Source organism: Bufo bufo, chromosome 9, assembly GCF_905171765.1.
Source record: "Bufo bufo chromosome 9, aBufBuf1.1, whole genome shotgun sequence".
Classification (NCBI taxonomy): Eukaryota; Metazoa; Chordata; class Amphibia; order Anura; family Bufonidae; genus Bufo; species Bufo bufo.
Genome location: NC_053397.1, coordinates 214,432,598 through 214,451,145, shown reverse-complemented (window position 1 = coordinate 214,451,145; position 18,548 = coordinate 214,432,598). Strand labels below are relative to the sequence as shown.

The window sequence follows — 18,548 nt, the reverse complement described above, 5'->3', positions numbered from 1 at the left end:
TCTTCTGCTTGCCTCCATCCTTTCTGTTCTTCCCAATTTTTCTACTCTGTCCTTTCAAGCTTCATTCCTTCCTTCTTTCCTTCCTTTCTTCCTCCTTCCTTTTGCCTTTCTCCTGTCTTTAATAACTCAATTTTTACTCCATTCCTTCCTTTCTCCTCCTTTCCATTTTCCTTCTTTCTTCCTCCCTTCTTCTTGCTTCCATCCTCTCTATCCTTTTCCACTTTATTTTCCTCTTTTCTTTAGAACTTACTTCCTTCAAGCCTTCCCCTTCTTCTCTTCCTTCCTTCCTTTCTCTCTGCTCCCCATTTTTCCTCCTTTCTTTCCTTCATTTTCTTCTCCCCTCCATCTCCTATCACCTCTTCCTTTGGTACCATTCTACCCGCTCAGTTTATTAAGACAAGTAAAGTGACACAGTCAGACTCAGTAAACAGCAGTGATTTTTACCAGAGTTTTTATTTTCCGCTGAGTAGACCCATTTCCAAATATATCCACTTTTTTCTCAACTATTTTAGCTAGTTTCACAAATTCAGTACAAAATCAAGTGCAAAACAATACAGATTCCATGAAGTATCGGATGGATGATAAAATGGATTGTCACATTCTCGTTTGCACAACATTTTCTTAAAAGAATTTTGAATAATACTTTTCGAAGAGGAATAGCTCTGAAATCACAAAAACATATGAGAATTGTGCTATAATCAGGGATTTGCAAAAACATGATGTAGGTATCTTATGCCAAAAAGCTCAGCGATAGGCAATGTATTGCAGGGCCATTATAGACATGTGTCAACCATAACCATGTGCACCCCCTTGCCCTAGGTTTTTCTGTCTGCCATATTTTTAGCTGCCAAATGATCAGCACAAATACAGTTTATTTATTTTTTTGCATAACGAGAACACTGCCGTAGTTTGAAATGTTTTTGGATGCTGTTTAGCCCAACGCTCTTTTTTATAACCAACACGGATGAATTGTATTGCCCAAACAAATGTATCCAGTCTGGATTTTACAGTATTGCCACCTCTAAAGAGTAGGTGGAACATGGTGGTCGTCTATATGGCTATAACCAAAAAGATTAAAAAAAAACTCAATCCCCATCACTTGTATCAAATAGTGATATCACCTGTAACAATATATATTCATTCATAGGATGACTCCACACACAATATTTCTATGGAAGCTGGTTGGATCCATAAAAGAGGACTTGAGTAGCATTTTTTTTTACCATGTTCACTTACTGTACCCCAAAATATTTCCTTTGTCCTTGAGATAACCTTCAAATCTTTGGCCGGGGTTTGCGTTGCCTAATCCAATGTCAACAATCAAAGTTTATTGCCGTCAGCGATGCACCATGACTAAAGCAAACCCCCAAACTGCCCTGGTTCTCAAGGAACCCTGAAAGACCTTATTGGCAACAGGTGCATCTTATATATGGCCGTTTATGAATGACAGCCTAGAGCTTCGGCACACATCCCGAGTGGTGGAAGGTATGGTCTGGGAGACTTCATGGTGTGATATTTTTGAAGACCACCAGCAAAGTTCACTTCATCTAGGTCTTCATGGGGTGCTGGGATCTAACACAGTTGAGTCCTTGTGGACACCTATTTGTCCTCAAAACGGTTCTGCAACATCATCGACTATTGGGCTGCACTTATCTGCCAACAAAAGCTGTGTTACATTAGATAATCTGCAGACGTGGGATCTCTGCATGGGTTGGGAACACTGAAATTGAACACCGGCTGACGTATTGACATTTTCATAAGCACACGTAAAAAGTCTTTCACACTTGGGTGGCTACATGATATGAACTCCTAAAAATATGTTCTGTACATTTCAACAATTTTTATATATATATTTATATAGACTGAATCACCCCTTAAGCTAATAAAACCCCCATCTGAATAAAAAAAAAAAAATTATAATAATAATAATAAAACTTTATGAAGGCACACCCATGCGAGACATACAGGTATAAATTGAACTGCTCCATGCAGTTTTTTTTTCGCGTATTTTATTTTTTTGTATAATACTGTATCTTGCAGTCGATCTAGCTAAATGTAACTGGTGGAATCTTTTGAAGGCAATATTTTTGTAACAAAAATGGAAAATGTTTGATACGCACGAGTTCAAACTCTTATTTCGAAAGGCAACAGAGCACGTGCCTTGGAGCTTCGAAGCCTAGAAGTTGCCACAATGATATTCTCTTGACTTTTTTAAAATTATTTTAAGGGGTAGAGTTGTTGTTGTTTTGTTAGTTTTTTGCTCATTTTTGTAAACCATATCCCGCACCTACGGTCAACAGACTCTTTTTTTATTTTTTTTGGAAAACTTGTGAATTTACAAACAAGTCACAATTGATATCCTCTAAAAGTAATTTCAGAGCTGTCACATTATAGTTTTTTTGTTTTTTTTTCTTAAAAAAAAAGACAATGTGTACTGCGTCACAACGTAATGCAGCTAATCAAAAAAAAAAAGAGAAGGAAAGTATTTACAAAAAGAAACAAAACAAAAAAAAGGAAACAATTCTAAAGAAGCCGATCATTTCCCCCACGTACGTACTGCTGGCTATATCCCACACTGCGCCAGACAAACGGCACCAGATCGCATCCCGTCGTCAGCCATTTTGCAGAGATCTTTAAAGCCTTGTTGTGGTTCGGTAGGATTATTGTATAACGACGTTCTTCAGGTAGATTATGCTTGTGAATGAGGAAAGTGTTAAAACCAGGTACCAACAAGAGAAGAGGATTTCTGCCCTTCCAGTGATGCCGTACTGGGCTGTGCTTGGAGCTGAAAAGACACAAAGGAAAAAGTTCAAAATAAATAAGAAACTTTTTTGTTTCTTAATTTCTTAGAATTTCTTCGAAATGCTTACAATTCCAAATATATATATTTTGTTTAAAGAGCACATGCCAGCAGAATCAACCCTGCTGCCATGTGGGATACCAATCTTGTAAAAATCGGTTGATGCTATCCATAAAAAAAATGACTTTCATTCTTTATATAAATGAAGGCTTGGAGCCCCGAAGGGGCGTGGCCAGCACTGGAAAGCTGAGGCGCTGAGGCGCACCGTAGGGATAGGCTCCGCCTCCAATGCATTAAAGCTCTCCTTTGCATCAGGAATAAAATAGCTTTTTCTCGGCAATGCTGCAACCAATTTTCACAAGAAAGGTATCTTTTTAATTGGCAGGATCAACCCTGAAAGACAGGGTTGTTCCTGCCAAAAAGTGATCTTTAAGCCACACAGAAAATAAATAGCTGACATTTTATATAATACCAAAAATTAGATTTCTCATTCCGTTGGAAGGTGTCATTTTTGCTCCACACAGTCAGGGCGCGAGGTCATATCAGTTGCAATCTACGGTATAATAAGTGCCCAAAACAGAAATCATCACGCCTCTGCCCTGTGTATCATGGGGGCTGATGTCTTTAAAATGGATTTTTTTGAAAACCTTGTAAGATGTTCAGTTCAGGAGCCATTACATAGTCACTCTACCTGATTTCTTGAAACTAATGATACGGCTTGTAATATTACATTTCTGTAGCCGGATCAAGCTTATAATGGTTCATTTACAATACAAATCCCCGCACAAAGTCCCAATCCATGTCCCTGCTAATTGACAGTAATTTTAGGATGGATGAAGCAGTATAATGTGACCTCCTTTGTTAAACTGCTTAGCCTGTTGCTACAACCCTTCTCCGCCACATAATTGGTTTTGACAGCATTCTCTTCTATTCTGTGTGTTATCTTACCACCAGGTTATTAATGAGACGACAGACGACCCATGAAGATCTTGTATACAGTGCAGGTGGAGCAGACTGCGGTGAAATGTACAGTACCTACATACCAACTGGGAAGGATAGCAAACTTTCTGCAGAGAGTAAATAAATATTGGGACATGGACACAATTCTAACATTTTTGCCTCTATACACCACCACAATGGATTTGAAATGAAACGAACAAGATGTGCTTTACCTGCAGACTGTCAGCTGTAATTTGAGGGCATTTACATCCAAATCAGGTGAACGGTGCAGGAATTACAACAGTTTGCACATGTGCCTCCCACTTATTAAGGAACCAAAAGTAATGGGACAATTGGCTTTTCAGCTGTTCCATGGCCAGGTGTGTGTTATTCCCTCATTATCCCAATTGCAATGAGCAGATAAAAGGTCCAGAGTTCATTTCCAGTCTGCTATTTGCATTTGGAATCTGTTGCTGTCAACTCTCAAGATGAGATCCAAAGAGCTGTCACTATCAGTGAAGCAAGCCATCATTAGGCTGAAAAAACACAACAAACCCATCAGAGAGATAGCAAAAACATTAGGCCTGGCCAAAACAACTGTTTGGAACATTCTTAAAAAGAAGGAACGCACCGGTGAGCTCAGCAACACCAAAAGACCCGGAAGACCACGGAAAACAACTGTGGTGGATGACCGAAGAATTCTTTCCCTGGTGAAGAAAACACCCTTCACAACAGTTGGCCAGATCAAGAACACTCTCCAGGAGGTAGGTGTATGTGTGTCAAAGTCAACAAGACTTCACCAGAGTGAAGACAGAGGGTTCACCGCAAGATGTAAACCATTGGTGAGCCTCAAAAACAGGAAGGCCAGATTATAGTTTGCCAAACGACATCTAAAAAAGCCTTCACAGTTCTGGAACAACATCCTATGGACAGGTGACACCAAGATTAACTTGGACCAGAGTGATGGGAAGAGAAGAGTATGGAGAAGGAAAGGAACTGCTCATGATCCTAAGCATACCACCTCATCAGTGAAGCATGGTGGTGGCAGTGTCATGGTGTGGGCATGTATGGCTGCCAATGGAACTGGTTCTCTTGTATTTATTGATGATGTGACTGCTGACAAAAGCAGCAGGATGAATTCTGAAGTGTTTCGGGCAATATTATCTGCTCATATTCAGCCAAATGCTTCAGAACTCATTGGACGGCGCTTCACAGTGCAGATGGACAATGATCCAAAGCATACTGCAAAAGCAACCAAAAAGTTTTTTAAGGGAAAGAAGTGGAATGTTATGCAATGGCCAAGTCAATCACGTGACCTGAATCAGATTGAGCATGCATTTCACTTGCTGAAGACAAAACTGAAGGGAAAATGCCCCAAGAACAAGCAGGAACTGAAGACAGTTGCAGTAGAGGCCTGGCAGAGCATCACCAGGGATGAAACCCAGCATCTGGTGATGTCTATGCGTTCCAGACTTCAGGCTGTAATTGACTGCAAAGGATTTGCAACCAAGTATTAAAAAGTGAAAGTTTGATTTATGATTATTATTTTGTCCCATTACTTTTGGTTCCTTAACAAGTGGGAGGCACATATGCAAACTGTTGTAATTCCTGCACCGTTCACCTGATTTGGATGTAAATACCCTCAAATTAAAGCTGACAGTCTGCAGGTAAAGCACATCTTGTCCATTTTATGTCAAATCCATTGTGGTGGTGTATAGAGGCAAAAATGTTAGAATTGTGTCGATGTCTCAATATTTATGGACCTGACTGTACTGTATATTGTGCAGCAGTGTGTGTCATTCACAGAATAATATAGAGAGGTTTTGTAATAAAACCTATATTCTTGTACATAGGAGCATTATTATAGTAGTTATATTCTTGTACATAGGAGGCAGTATTATAGTAGTTATATTTTTGTACATAGGAGCAGTATTATAGTAGTTATATTCTTGTACATAGGAGCAGTATTATAGTAGTTATATTCTTGTACATAGGAGGCAGTATTATAGTAGTTATATTCTTGTACATAGGAGCAGTATTATAGTAGTTATATTCTTGTACATAGGAGCAGTATTATAGTAGTTATATTCTTGTATATAGGAGCAGTATTATAGTAGTTATATTCTTGTACGTAGGAGCAGTATTATAGTAGTTATATTCTTGTATGTAGGAGCAGAACATAGAACATAGAATGTGTCGGCAGATAAGAACCAATTGGCCCATCTAGTCTGCCCAATATATCTGAATCCTATTAATAGTCCCTGGCCCTATCTTATATGAAGGATAGCCTTATGCTTATCCCATGCATGCTTAAACTCCTTCACTGTATTTGCAGCTACCACTTCTGCAGGAAGGCTATTCCATGCATCCACTACTCTCTCAGTAAAGTAATACTTCCTTATATTACTTTTAAACCTATGCCCCTCTAATTTAAAACTGTGTCCTCTTGTGGTAGTTTTTCTTCTTTTAAATATGCTCTCCTCCTTTACCGAGTTGATTCCCTTTATGTATTTAAAAGTTTCTGTCATTATAGAATTTCAGCATTATACACTGCGTGCAGAATTATTAGGCAAATGAGTATTTTGACCACATCATCCTCTTTATGCATGTTGTCTTACTCCAAGCTGTATAGGCTCGAAAGCCTACTACCAATTAAGCATATTAGGTGATGTGCATCTCTGTAATGAGAAGGGGTGTGGTCTAATGACATCAACACCCTATATTAGGTGTGCATAATTATTAGGCAACTTCCTTTCCTTTGGCAAAATGGGTCAAAAGAAGGACTTGACAGGCTCAGAAAAGTCAAAAATAGTGAGATATCTTGCAGAGGGATGCAGCACTCTTAAAATTGCAAAGCTTCTGAAGCGCGATCATCGAACAATCAAGCGTTTCATTCAAAATAGTCAACAGGGTCGCAAGAAGCGTGTGGAAAAACCAAGGCGCAAAATAACTGCCCATGAACTGAGAAAAGTCAAGCGTGCGGCTGCCAAGATGCCACTTGCCACAAGTTTGGCCATATTTCAGAGCTGCAACATCACTGGAGTGCCCAAAAGCACAAGGTGTGCAATACTCAGAGACATGGCCAAGGTAAGAAAGGCTGAAAGACGACCACCACTGAACAAGACACACAAGCTGAAACGTCAAGACTGGGCCAAGAAATATCTCAAGACTGATTTTTCTAAGGTTTTATGGACTGATGAAATGAGAGTGAGTCTTGATGGGCCAGATGGATGGGCCCGTGGCTGGATTGGTAAAGGGCAGAGAGCTCCAGTCCGACTCAGACGCCAGCAAGGTGGAGGTGGAGTACTGGTTTGGGCTGGTATCAAAGATGAGCTTGTGGGGCCTTTTCGGGTTGAGGATTGAGTCAAGCTCAACTCCCAGTCCTACTGCCAGTTTCTGGAAGACACCTTCTTCAAGCAGTGGTACAGGAAGAAGTCTGCATCCTTCAAGAAAAACATGATTTTCATGCAGGACAATGCTCCATCACACGCGTCCAAGTACTCCACAGCGTGGCTGGCAAGAAAGGGTATAAAAGAAGAAAATCTAATGACATGGCCTCCTTGTTCACCTGATCTGAACCCCATTGAGAACCTGTGGTCCATCATCAAATGTGAGATTTACAAGGAGGGAAAACAGTACACCTCTCTGAACAGTGTCTGGGAGGCTGTGGTTGCTGCTGCACGCAATGTTGATGGTGAACAGATCAAAACACTGACAGAATCCATGGATGGCAGGCTTTTGAGTGTCCTTGCAAAGAAAGGTGGCTATATTGGTCACTGATTTGTTTTTGTTTTGTTTTTGAATGTCAGAAATGTATATTTGTGAATGTTGAGATGTTATATTGGTTTCACTGGTAAAAATAAATAATTGAAATGGGTATATATTTGTTTTTTGTTAAGTTGCCTAATAATTATGCACAGTAATAGTCACCTGCACACACACATATCCCCCTAAAATAGCTAAAACTAAAAACAAACTAAAAACTACTTCCAAAAATATTCAGCTTTGATATTAATTAGTTTTTTGGGTTCATTGAGAACATGGTTGTTGTTCAATATTAAAATTAATCCTCAAAAATACAACTTGCCTAATAATTCTGCACTCCCTGTAGTAGTTATATTCTTGTACATAGGAGGCAGTATTATAGTAGTTATATTCTTGTACATAGGATCAGTATTATAGTAGTTATATTCTTGTACATAGGAGCAGTATTATAGTAGTTATATTCTTGTACATAGGAGGCAGTATTATAGTAGTTATATTCTTGTACATATGGGGAAGTATTATTGTAGTTATATTCTTGTACATAGGGGGCAGTATTATAGTAGTTACATTCTTGTATATAGGAGCAGTATTATAGTAGTTATATTCTTGTACATAGGAGCAGTATTATAGTAGTTATATTCTTGTACATAGGAGGCAGTATTATAGTAGTTATATTCTTGTACATATGGGGAAGTATTATTGTAGTTATATTCTTGTACATAAGAGCAGTATTATAGTAGTTATATTCTTGTACATAGGAGGTAGTATTATAGTAGTTATATTCTTGTACACAGGAGGCAGTATTATAGTAGTTATATTTTTGTACATAGGAGCAGTATTATAGTAGTTATATTCTTCTACATAGGAGCAGTATTATAGTAGTTATATTCTTCTACATAGGAGCAGTATTATAGTAGTTATATTCTTTGTAAAATTTCTTTTTATTGGTAGCAGTAACACCATAAAAACAATGTCGGAACAATCCAACTTATAGTAGTTATATTCTTGTACATAGGAGCAGTATTATAGTAGTTATATTCTTGTACATAGGAGCAGTATTATAGTAGTTATATTCTTGTACATAGGAGGCAGTATTAAAGTAATTATATTCTTGTACATAGGAGCAGTATTATAGTAGTTATATTCTTGTACATAGGAGGCAGTATTATAGTAGTTATATTCTTGTACATAGGAGCAGTATTCTGGTAGTTATATTCTTGTACATAGGAGCAGTATTATAGTAGTTATATTCCTGTACATAGGAGGCAGTATAATAGTAGTTATGTTCTTGTTCATAAGGGGCAGTATCATAGTAGTTATATTCTTGTACATAGGAGGCAGTATTAAAGTAATTATATTCTTGTACATAGGAGCAGTATTATAGTAGTTATATTCTTGTACATAGGAGCAGTATTATAGTAGTTATATTCTTGTACATAGGCGGCAGTATTAAAGTAATTATATTCTTGTACATAGGAGCAGTATTATAGTAGTTATATTCTTGTACATAGGAGGCAGTATTATAGTAGTTATATTCTTGTACATAGGAGCAGTATTCTGGTAGTTATATTCTTGTACATAGGAGCAGTATTATAGTAGTTATATTCCTGTACATAGGAGGCAGTATAATAGTAGTTATATTCTTGTACATAGGAGCAGTATTATAGTAGTTATATTCTTGTACATAGGAGCAGTATTATAGTAGTTATATTCTTGTACATAAGAGCAGTATTATAGTATTTATATTCTTGTACATAGGAAGCAGTATTATAGTAGTTATATTCTTGTACATAGGAGCAGTATTATAGTAGTTATATTCTTGTACATAGGAGCAGTATTATAGTAGTTATATTCTTGTACATAGGAGGCAGTATTATAGTAGTTATATTCTTCTACTTAGGAGCCAGTATTATAGTAGTTATATTCTTGTACATAGGAGCAGTATTATAGTAGTTATATTCTTGTACATAGGAGGCAGTATTAAAGTAATTATATTCTTGTACATAGGAGCAGCATTATAGTAGTTATATTCTTGTACATAGGAGCAGTATTATAGTAGTTATATTCTTCTACTTAGGAGGCAGTATTATAGTAGTTAAATTTTTTGTATATAGGAGACAGCATTATAGTATTATAGTAGTTATATTCTTGTACATAGGAGCAGTATTACAGTAGTTATATTCTTTTACATAGGAGGCAGTATTATAGTAGTTATATTCTTGTACATAGGAGGAAGTATTATAGTACTTATATTCTTGTACATAGGAGCAGTATTATAGTAGTTATATTTTTTGTATATAGGAGCAGTAGTATAGTAGATATATTCTTGTATATAGGAGGCAGTATTATAGTAGTTATATTCTTCTACTTAGGAGGCAGTATTATAGTAGTTAAATTTTTTGTATATAGGAGACAGCATTATAGTATTATAGTAGTTATATTCTTGTACATAGGAGCAGTATTACAGTAGTTATATTCTTTTACATAGGAGGCAGTATTATAGTAGTTATATTCTTGACAATTTTCTTTTTATTGAAAAGTAGCAAAAAGTTGTTACATCAGTGACCTTGCATCATAGTAATAAGGCAAAAAGAATGTACCTTTGCTAAACCAGGGTGGATAGGCACATCCCCCAAACAGGTTTAAGCAGTATTAATAATGCAATTAAACAGACCAGAGATATAGCATGAGGCAAAGATAATACAGCATAACATCCATATGATAGGCCCTAGTTGATCCTTGTGGGGACACGCCTTGGACATACATTAGTGTGTACTTGTGTCGGTCACATGGTTTACAGGGACGATTTATCTAATTGGTGAACAGCAAGGCAACGGCCTCACAAAAAACATTCATAACCGTAACGTAAATCTCTAAGCACATCTTGTAGAAGTATAAGGCAATCTGGTGTTGGAGGTAAAGTGAAGTAGTTCAGATCGTAAGGGTCAGATGACCTTTATTGAGTAACTGATGTTTGTGACAAGCGATAACGTAACCAAGGGTTCCACATTTTAGCATGCTTCTCATGAGATCTATTCTCCCAGCTGGCTAGTTCCTCCAGGCGCTGTATATGATCTACCTTATTCATCCAATGGGTTAAAGTGGGGGGGTCTGCGCTCAGCCACCTTTGTGGAATGATCAACCTTGCCGCTTGAATCAGTTGAGTGGCTAAGCTATTCTTAGAAGGGGAAAGATCTTTGGTGGGTAACCATAGAAGGACCAACTCAGGAGACAAAGTTATCCTCTTGTGTGTAATAGAGTTAATGGCCTTAGATACCGTCGCCCAAAACGGCTGTATCAGCGGACAGGACCAAAAGATATGTGAAAGTGTACCCACACCATCTTTACATCTCCAGCACTGATCACTGGGACTCAAACCCCTGAGGAACAACTGTTTCGGTGTCATATACCATTGGGTGAGTACTTTAAAAGAGTGCTCTTGTACCTTGACGCACCTGGAGAAGCCGTGTGAGTGTGCATATAATCTAAGAACCTCCGTCTCAGTGAAGGACCTATTTAATTCTGACTCCCAGGTTTTCAGAAACAGAGGAGTGTCATTAGCTCTGGGAACGTTTAGGCCTAAATAGAATAGGGAGATCAATCTACTGTGTGGCGAGCTGGAGGACAGGATTTTCTCGAACCATGTTTGATCCTGTTTATGGATCTGTTTATCTATTAGAGTCTTACTAACTGCCTTAAAGTCAGCCAAGCTCAGAAAGTTAGAGGACTGCATGGCTAGGTGAAAGGGATGGTCAGCTGGTAGACTGCCTAGAGCAGCATCCAAAAACTCTTTGATAGTGAACTCCCTCAGGGAACTCCACGCTGGGGAAGTGCTTGCTAATGTAGGTCTTGCTGCAAAGGGGGCTAAGTCTGCTGGCATAACTAGTGAGGGGGCGCCTAACAAGCCGCGATCTTTGTTAAGTTGCTTAATCACCATACTTGTGCCTTTAAGTAGTGTATGGTTATGCAGAGATGTGGTAGTCAGACCCCACAATGCTGCTCTTTGTGGTTGAGAGAGTTGGAGTAACTCCAAGGCACCACCCAACGTTGAGCAGTTAGAAGCATGTAATTGCATCCAGCGTCTAAGGTGGATTGCCCTATAGTATAACTGAACATCCGGCAGTGCAAACCCACCCTGAGTCTTCCTCAGAATCAGTCTACTGTAAGCTATCCTGGCTCCCCTCCCCCCCCACAGATATGTAGAAAATAATCTCCGGATCTGCGTGAAAAAGGAGGAGGGAAGGAAGACAGGCAGCATCTGCATGACATATAATATCTTAGGTAACACAAAGGCCTTCAGCAGATTCTTTCTCCCCATCCAGGAGGTGTAGGGGATGCGGAGAGATCCTAATAATCTTTGTATATCGGACACAAGGGGGGTATAATTCAGCTGGAAAATGTTCTCCAGTTTAGACGGGATATTAATTCCCAGGTAAGTGATGTGAGAAGTCTGCCAAATAAAGGGTGTTGTAGCTTTGAGGGAAGATACACTTTTTGATGGGGCTGTAATATTCATAACCTCCGACTTAGTGTAATTTACCTTGTAATTAGAGACCGCACCGAACAGTTCAAATAAGGAGAGGAGACGCGGGAAGGCCTCGACCGGGTTGGACACCATCACCAAGAGGTCGTCCGCATAGACGACGTTAATATATTCAATTGTGTCTTTCTTGGCCCTAACCCCTCTTATACCAGGGTGGTCTCTAATGGCTTGGAGAAGGGTCTCCATCACTAAAATGTATAGCGCAGGAGATAATGGACAACCTTGCCGGGTGCCATTATAGATGGGAAAGGAAGGTGAAAGGGTGCCGTTTACTCTAATTTTAGCACTCGGATTGGTGTAGAGAGTCATAATGGCTTTCTGAAATTGATCAGGGATACCAAACCTCTGCAATGTTCTCTCCATGAAGCTCCATTTAACCCGGTCGAAGGCCTTCTCCGCATCTACACTTAAAAGGATTAGTGGAGTACTATGCTTCTTAGCCCACTGGATTGCCGTGACGACTCTGCAGGAGTTATGGTTCCCCTCCCTTCCTGGTACAAAACCAGCTTGGTCAGGGTGGATCAGTTTGGGAAGGAAGGAACTAAGCCTGGTAGCCAAGATTTTGGCCCAAACCTTTACGTCGACGTTCAGAAGAGATATGGGCCTGTAACTCCCGCAGAGCGTGTGGTCTTTCCCAGGTTTAGGCAGGATAGTCACATTAGCTTCTAAAGATTGAGCAGGAAGATGCCCACCTGTAAGGAGAGAGTTGCACCAATTCGTGAGATGAGGACATAAAATATCCGCAAATTTCTTGTAATATCCTACCGGAATTCCGTCCGGTCCTGGGCATTTTCCCAAGGGCATTGAATTCAGCACTTTCCCTACCTCTTCCTCTGTTACCGGAGCAATCAGTGAGGACCCCTCTTCACTACTAAGTTGAGGCAAATTTAAGTTAGACAGAAAATCCTCCATCATAGAATTTGCTATTGGGTCTGGGCTAATAGAGCTTTTATCTAACCCATAGAGCTCCTGATAGAAATTTTTAAATTCCTTTGCTATGTCTACAGTTCTATGTAGTAATTTGCCATCCGAAGCTTTTATGCTGGGGATAAACATAGAATCTTTCCGTTGTTTTATAAGCGAAGACATCAGCTTCGAACCTCTGTCCCCATGAGAAAAAAACCGAAACTGCGCATATTGATACGCTTTGGCGTGGCAAATGTTTAGATGGTCCTTCAGTTTCGTTCTCAGGAGGAGGAGTTCTTGCTGTATTTTCAGAGCTTTAGACCTCTTATGAGTGGCTTCAAGATCTGAAATCTGCTTGAGTAAGGAATGGAGTGTTTGCTGTCTCTCCCTTTTAATTTTACACCCCAGGGCTATAAATTCTCCTCTCATGACAGATTTATGCGCCTCCCACACTATAGTCTGGGAAACCTCTGGAGTTAGGTTTTCTGCAAAATACCATGACAGCTTCTTTGATAAGGCCTCTACTGCCTCTCTTCTATCCAGTAAGGTTTCATTCAGTCTCCACTGCCTACACTGGGAGGGTAGACCGGCAATATGTATAACCATCGATACAGGGGCATGATCAGAAATAGTGATAGGGTCGATCACCGTCTGTTCCACCATGTCTATGCAGGAATTTGATATCAGAAGATAATCTAGTCTTTTGTAGACATTATGTGCAGCAGAGTAAAAGGTGTAATCCCTGTCTGTGGGATGCGTCAGACGCCAGGCATCAGTTAAGTTAGCATCAGCAATGTGAGCATTAATGCAGCCCAAGGTCCTCTGTGTTTGCTGAGTGGATCCGTCCGAGGTATCAATACTGGGGTTCAGAGCCACATTAAGGTCTCCGCCTACAATACAGATCCCCTCAGCAAAAGCCTTAAGTACCTGCATTGTCTTAGAGATCCATTCTTTCTGACCTCTGTTGGGACTATATAAACTCGCTAAGGTTACAGGTTGGGTGCCTATTAGCCCTTTCACCAAGATGAATCTACCTTCAGCATCTGTCTGGGTGGCTGTCATCTTAAAAGGTATACGTTTTGCTATGGCAATACCAACCCCTCTTTTGGCTTTGTCAAAAGTGCTCAGGAACCAATTATTAAAGTATCCCTTCTGCAGTGTGGGGACATTCGTGGTTCTGAAGTGCAGCTCTTGAAAAAAGCAAATGTCTGTGCGGTACTTCCGTAGCAAACGAATGACTTGTGATCTTTTTTGCGGAGTATTGAACCCCCTTACGTTAAAGGATGTACATTTAATCAGCGACATCTTTTATGTGTGCATAACCCTCCTACAGCAGCCCAATATATTGTGCACAAGAGATTGAAAACTGTACATAACTGAGTATAACTGCACCCGGCCATTATTCCTTACAGAACTTAGGAACATGGCCACATAACAGAACTTGGAGTGGGTACATCTGACAACTCCTAACAAGGAGCATACAGTCAGTATGCCGTCCACCCAGCTAATGCGCTGACACCAGGACTGCGCTAGTTTACCCCTGATGTAAGATATATGGGGGGGACCTACAGATCTTGTACAGAACATAGGTAACCAGCAGATCCAGCTAACCTGGTGCAGTACAATTAAGAATCTGGATGACATAACTCATCATACGAGCTTGTATACATTTTGACCACATATATGGGGACATGTATAACCGGAGCGAGACAGGAGCGTGACCGGAGCATATATATCAGGTTAACACACACAACCTCATCCTGTCAGCAAATATACAGAACATAGTAATACTTGCAGGACTGATAAAACAGATATATATATTCGCCTCAGCTCAATATATTACTCACGGCATAAACAAGTGTGAATTTAAGGCAAGCACTTAAGTCACAATATTCATGTGTCCCTGGATCTAGGGCCAATCTTCCTTCTTGGCATTGCTTTGGACCATCTCTGTACTCCTGGCAGGTCCGGCAATGGGACTCCGACCTCAGACGATGGCAGCCAGGACGGAATGTCTAACGGATCGGTCTGGAGTAGCTCCCAAGCTGCTGCTAGGTCTCCTGGAACCCGGATGGTGCATCTTCTGCCCCCGACCGCAAACGTAAGACCAAAAGGAAATAACCATTTATATGGGATCTTGATGTGCCTCAGATGGTCCGTCAGGGGTCGGAGGGCTCTCCTTTTGTTTAGCGTCGTTGGCGCCAAGTCCTGAAACAGCAGGATCGTAGCGCCCTCATGAGTGAGGTTTTTCTTTTCTCTGGCCGCTCTCAGTATGGCTGCTGTATCTGTGTATTTCAGCAGGCCACAGATGACATCCCTAGGGTTTTCACCCTCTTTTGGCTTTGGTCTGAGTGACCGATGGATGCGCTCTATTTCAATTCCTTCCGTGCTCTCTGCTCCCAGGAGACTGGCAAAGATGGCCGCCGCTGCTTCAGGTAAATCCTCGTGCTGGAACTGCTCTGGGAGACCGCGCAGCCGAATATTTTTCCGCCTGCTGCGGTTCTCCTGGTCCTCGATGAGTGAGAAGGCATTATCCAGGGAATCCATGCAAGCTGCTGTATTATCTCCTAGCGTGCGTGCAAAGGAAATTATGGCTGCTTGATTCCCCTCCAGCGTCTCCACTCGGTGCCCTATTTGCTTAATATCTACTTTTATCTCCTGGAGCTCATTTAGTACTGGGGCAATAGCTGCTGAGAGAGCCTGCTGGAGAAATTTCTGTGATATAGGGGCTATGCCTGCCGGTTGCAGCCCTTCCTCTAGATCTCTGGTGGCACTTTCAGCTTCTTGTGACCAGTCGTCTGGTTCATGCGGCGCCATCTTAGCTGCCTCCCACACAGCACCGGAGGTCTTCTTTTGCAGGTATTTCTCCATATCTGATGAACCTCTGTCCGGCTTCGGAGAGTCGGTCTTATCTTTAGGGAGGTATCTGCCAACTTTCCCCATACTTTGATGAGTTATGGTGCAATATAAACCAGGATGCTGGAATGCATGTAGAGGAGCTTCTCCTACATGCGTCTGCTCAGGTCAGCAGTCAGACTCCGCCCCCATAGTAGTTATATTCTTGTACATAGGAGGAAGTATTAAAGTAATTATATTCTTGTACATAGGAGCAGTATTATAGTAGTTATATTCTTGTACATAGGAGCAGTATTATAGTAGTTATATTCTTGTACATAGGGGCAGTATTATAGTAGTTATATTCTTGTACATAGGAGGAAGTATTAAAGTAATTATATTCTTGTACATAGGAGCAGCATTATAGTAGTTATATTCTTGTACATAGGAGCAGTATTATAGTAGTTATATTCTTCTACTTAGGAGGCAGTATTATAGTAGTTAAATTTTTTGTATATAGGAGACAGCATTATAGTATTATAGTAGTTATATTCTTTTACATAGGAGGCAGTATTATAGTAGTTATATTCTTGTACATAGGAGGAAGTATTATAGTACTTATATTCTTGTACATAGGAGCAGTATTATAGTAGTTATATTTTTTGTATATAGGAGACAGCATTATAGTATTATAGTAGTTATATTCTTTTACATAGGAGGCAGTATTACAGTATTACATAAAGGGCAATGTTGAAAAAAAAAGACACAGGCACATACATTATTATTTTTTTCTGTTGTAATTATCATTTGCCCACATATTTCCTGTGACACTATCAGCCTAGCAATAAATACACATTCTGATTATTTTGTTTACCAGGCATAGCGTACTCCTATTTGAATGCTGATTTATGTACATTTCTTGACACAATTGCTCATTTCTGAGATCCAGTGCGGCAGAATGCAGGCAGATGCTTGCATGGAACAGACTTGCTGACATAAAGAGATAGGTACAGGGGAAATGTCATATTTCATCATTGTGTGCGAAATTACAAATAATTGTATCAGCTATGCAATAAGCTCGGGTATTTAAGTAATAGGGGGTAACTGCATTTCTCAGTGTTACACAGCAGCCTTTACATGACAAAATAATAGCTTGCTACAGTTTCCACACTTAAATGTTTTTTTTTTTAGATGTTTTAGACCATTTTGAGTGTCTGTATTTTATGCAGATTTTTCGAACAGTCTCCATACTGTTTCTGTTAGAATTTTGATATTTTTTTCGGGTGGTACACGAATACTAGTGGATTTTTGCTTATAAGAAGCAACCCTTCCCCTTAGAACTATGGTATGTACAATAGAAAAAGCCGTCCAGTCTTCTTTAGGCACCAGTTTGGTTCCCATTGCTGTTCCTCAGTTTTTTGAGCCTGATAGGGGTCCACCTCTGTACCAGTAATCACAATATTAGCAAATAAAGCAAGGGGACTCCTACAATCAGCAGTCCGGACTTTAGGCTTAGTTACCACCAGCGACTTTGCTTTTGAGTTTTTGCATGTACTCTGTTACAATTGCAACAGAGCTGTTGACGGATCTCACGAATTTCATGCAGTAGTTTGCATTCTCTCTACAAGGATCAATTAAAAAGGATGTAAAACCAGCAGGCGTTATGGTCACTAGACATCAATTCTTTCCTTACAGTTACAGAATACTTTTTAACTTCTTCTCATGGTTTGATGCACAAGTAACGCCTCCTCATGCATTGATGTACATATACGTCAACAGCAGAAGGTAATTCCTGCACAATAGATCCACGATAGGCACTCAGGTGCAGGTATTAAAAAATGTATACGGTTGTAGAGGCTCACCCGTCTATTGATATGGATTCGGTGCTCTAATCGTATATTGACTCACTCTATCAAAGTTTTTAAATTTAAAACAATATATCCACGATAGGCACTCAGCATTTGAGACCACTCGGAGATATTAAACCTAAAAATTCATTTATTGAACAAATAGTATTCACAGAAGAAGTGTCTATCAAAGCTGATTCATATAATTAAAATAGATAAAGATAAAATAAACATTAAAAACATACATATATATCTCAGTGGTAAAATATGTCTAGTGTGTGGGCGACAGGTTCATAAACGGCCGGCGTAATGATTAATTACCCGTCAGCCACACTGTACACACAACCACTGTATTCACCACCGTGGCGATATCACAATGTATAGTATTTCCCAATTCGTGTGTATAGTAGTTCATAGATGTTACATGAACCTTCTCTCTGATCCACTTGCGTGATTTAGAATAACTGTGCGATGTTTATAAATGATAATCAACCTCAAAAGTCCACAGAAATTGGTCAAATTTGATGACTGCAAGGATTAAGACTAGTGCACTGTATTAGTTCTTGAGCAGCAATATAATCGTTAGTGTCACTTAATGTCCACTCAGTGGTTTAGCCAAGTATACTGTATTGATTGATTGTGCAACAGTGTAAATCGATAGGATATCGATTCTTGGTTAGATGTTAGTGTTGTCAGGACAAAGTATATATCTACCACTACAACGTGGCGTCCCACGTGGCTGTAGGTAATAGGAAATATATTACCTCGTCCTTGCAGACAGCGTTAGGTGCGATACCTTCTCTCCCGATCGTACAGCCTGGGATCCTGGAGATTTGTGCACAGCGTACCACGTGGCTCAGAGATTCTAGAGCTTGGCGTCTTCCATGCGCCAACTTCTCTCCTTCAGTCCTGC

The 18,548-nt window shown here is 39.9% G+C and overlaps 1 protein-coding gene across 2 annotated transcripts in view; it reads right to left on the bottom strand.

Annotated features, from left to right (window-relative positions):
• Nucleotides 1–849: 849 nt before the first annotated feature.
• NEGR1 (neuronal growth regulator 1) overlaps nucleotides 850–18,548 on the bottom strand; it is a 505,555-nt gene continuing 487,856 nt past the window's right edge. For both annotated transcript variants that reach the window (XM_040407404.1, XM_040407405.1), the window contains one exon: nucleotides 850–2,785. In XM_040407404.1, coding sequence (XP_040263338.1) covers nucleotides 2,661–2,785 — 125 coding nt within the window. In that variant the 3' untranslated portion in view covers nucleotides 850–2,660. The remainder of the gene's footprint in view (nucleotides 2,786–18,548) is intronic.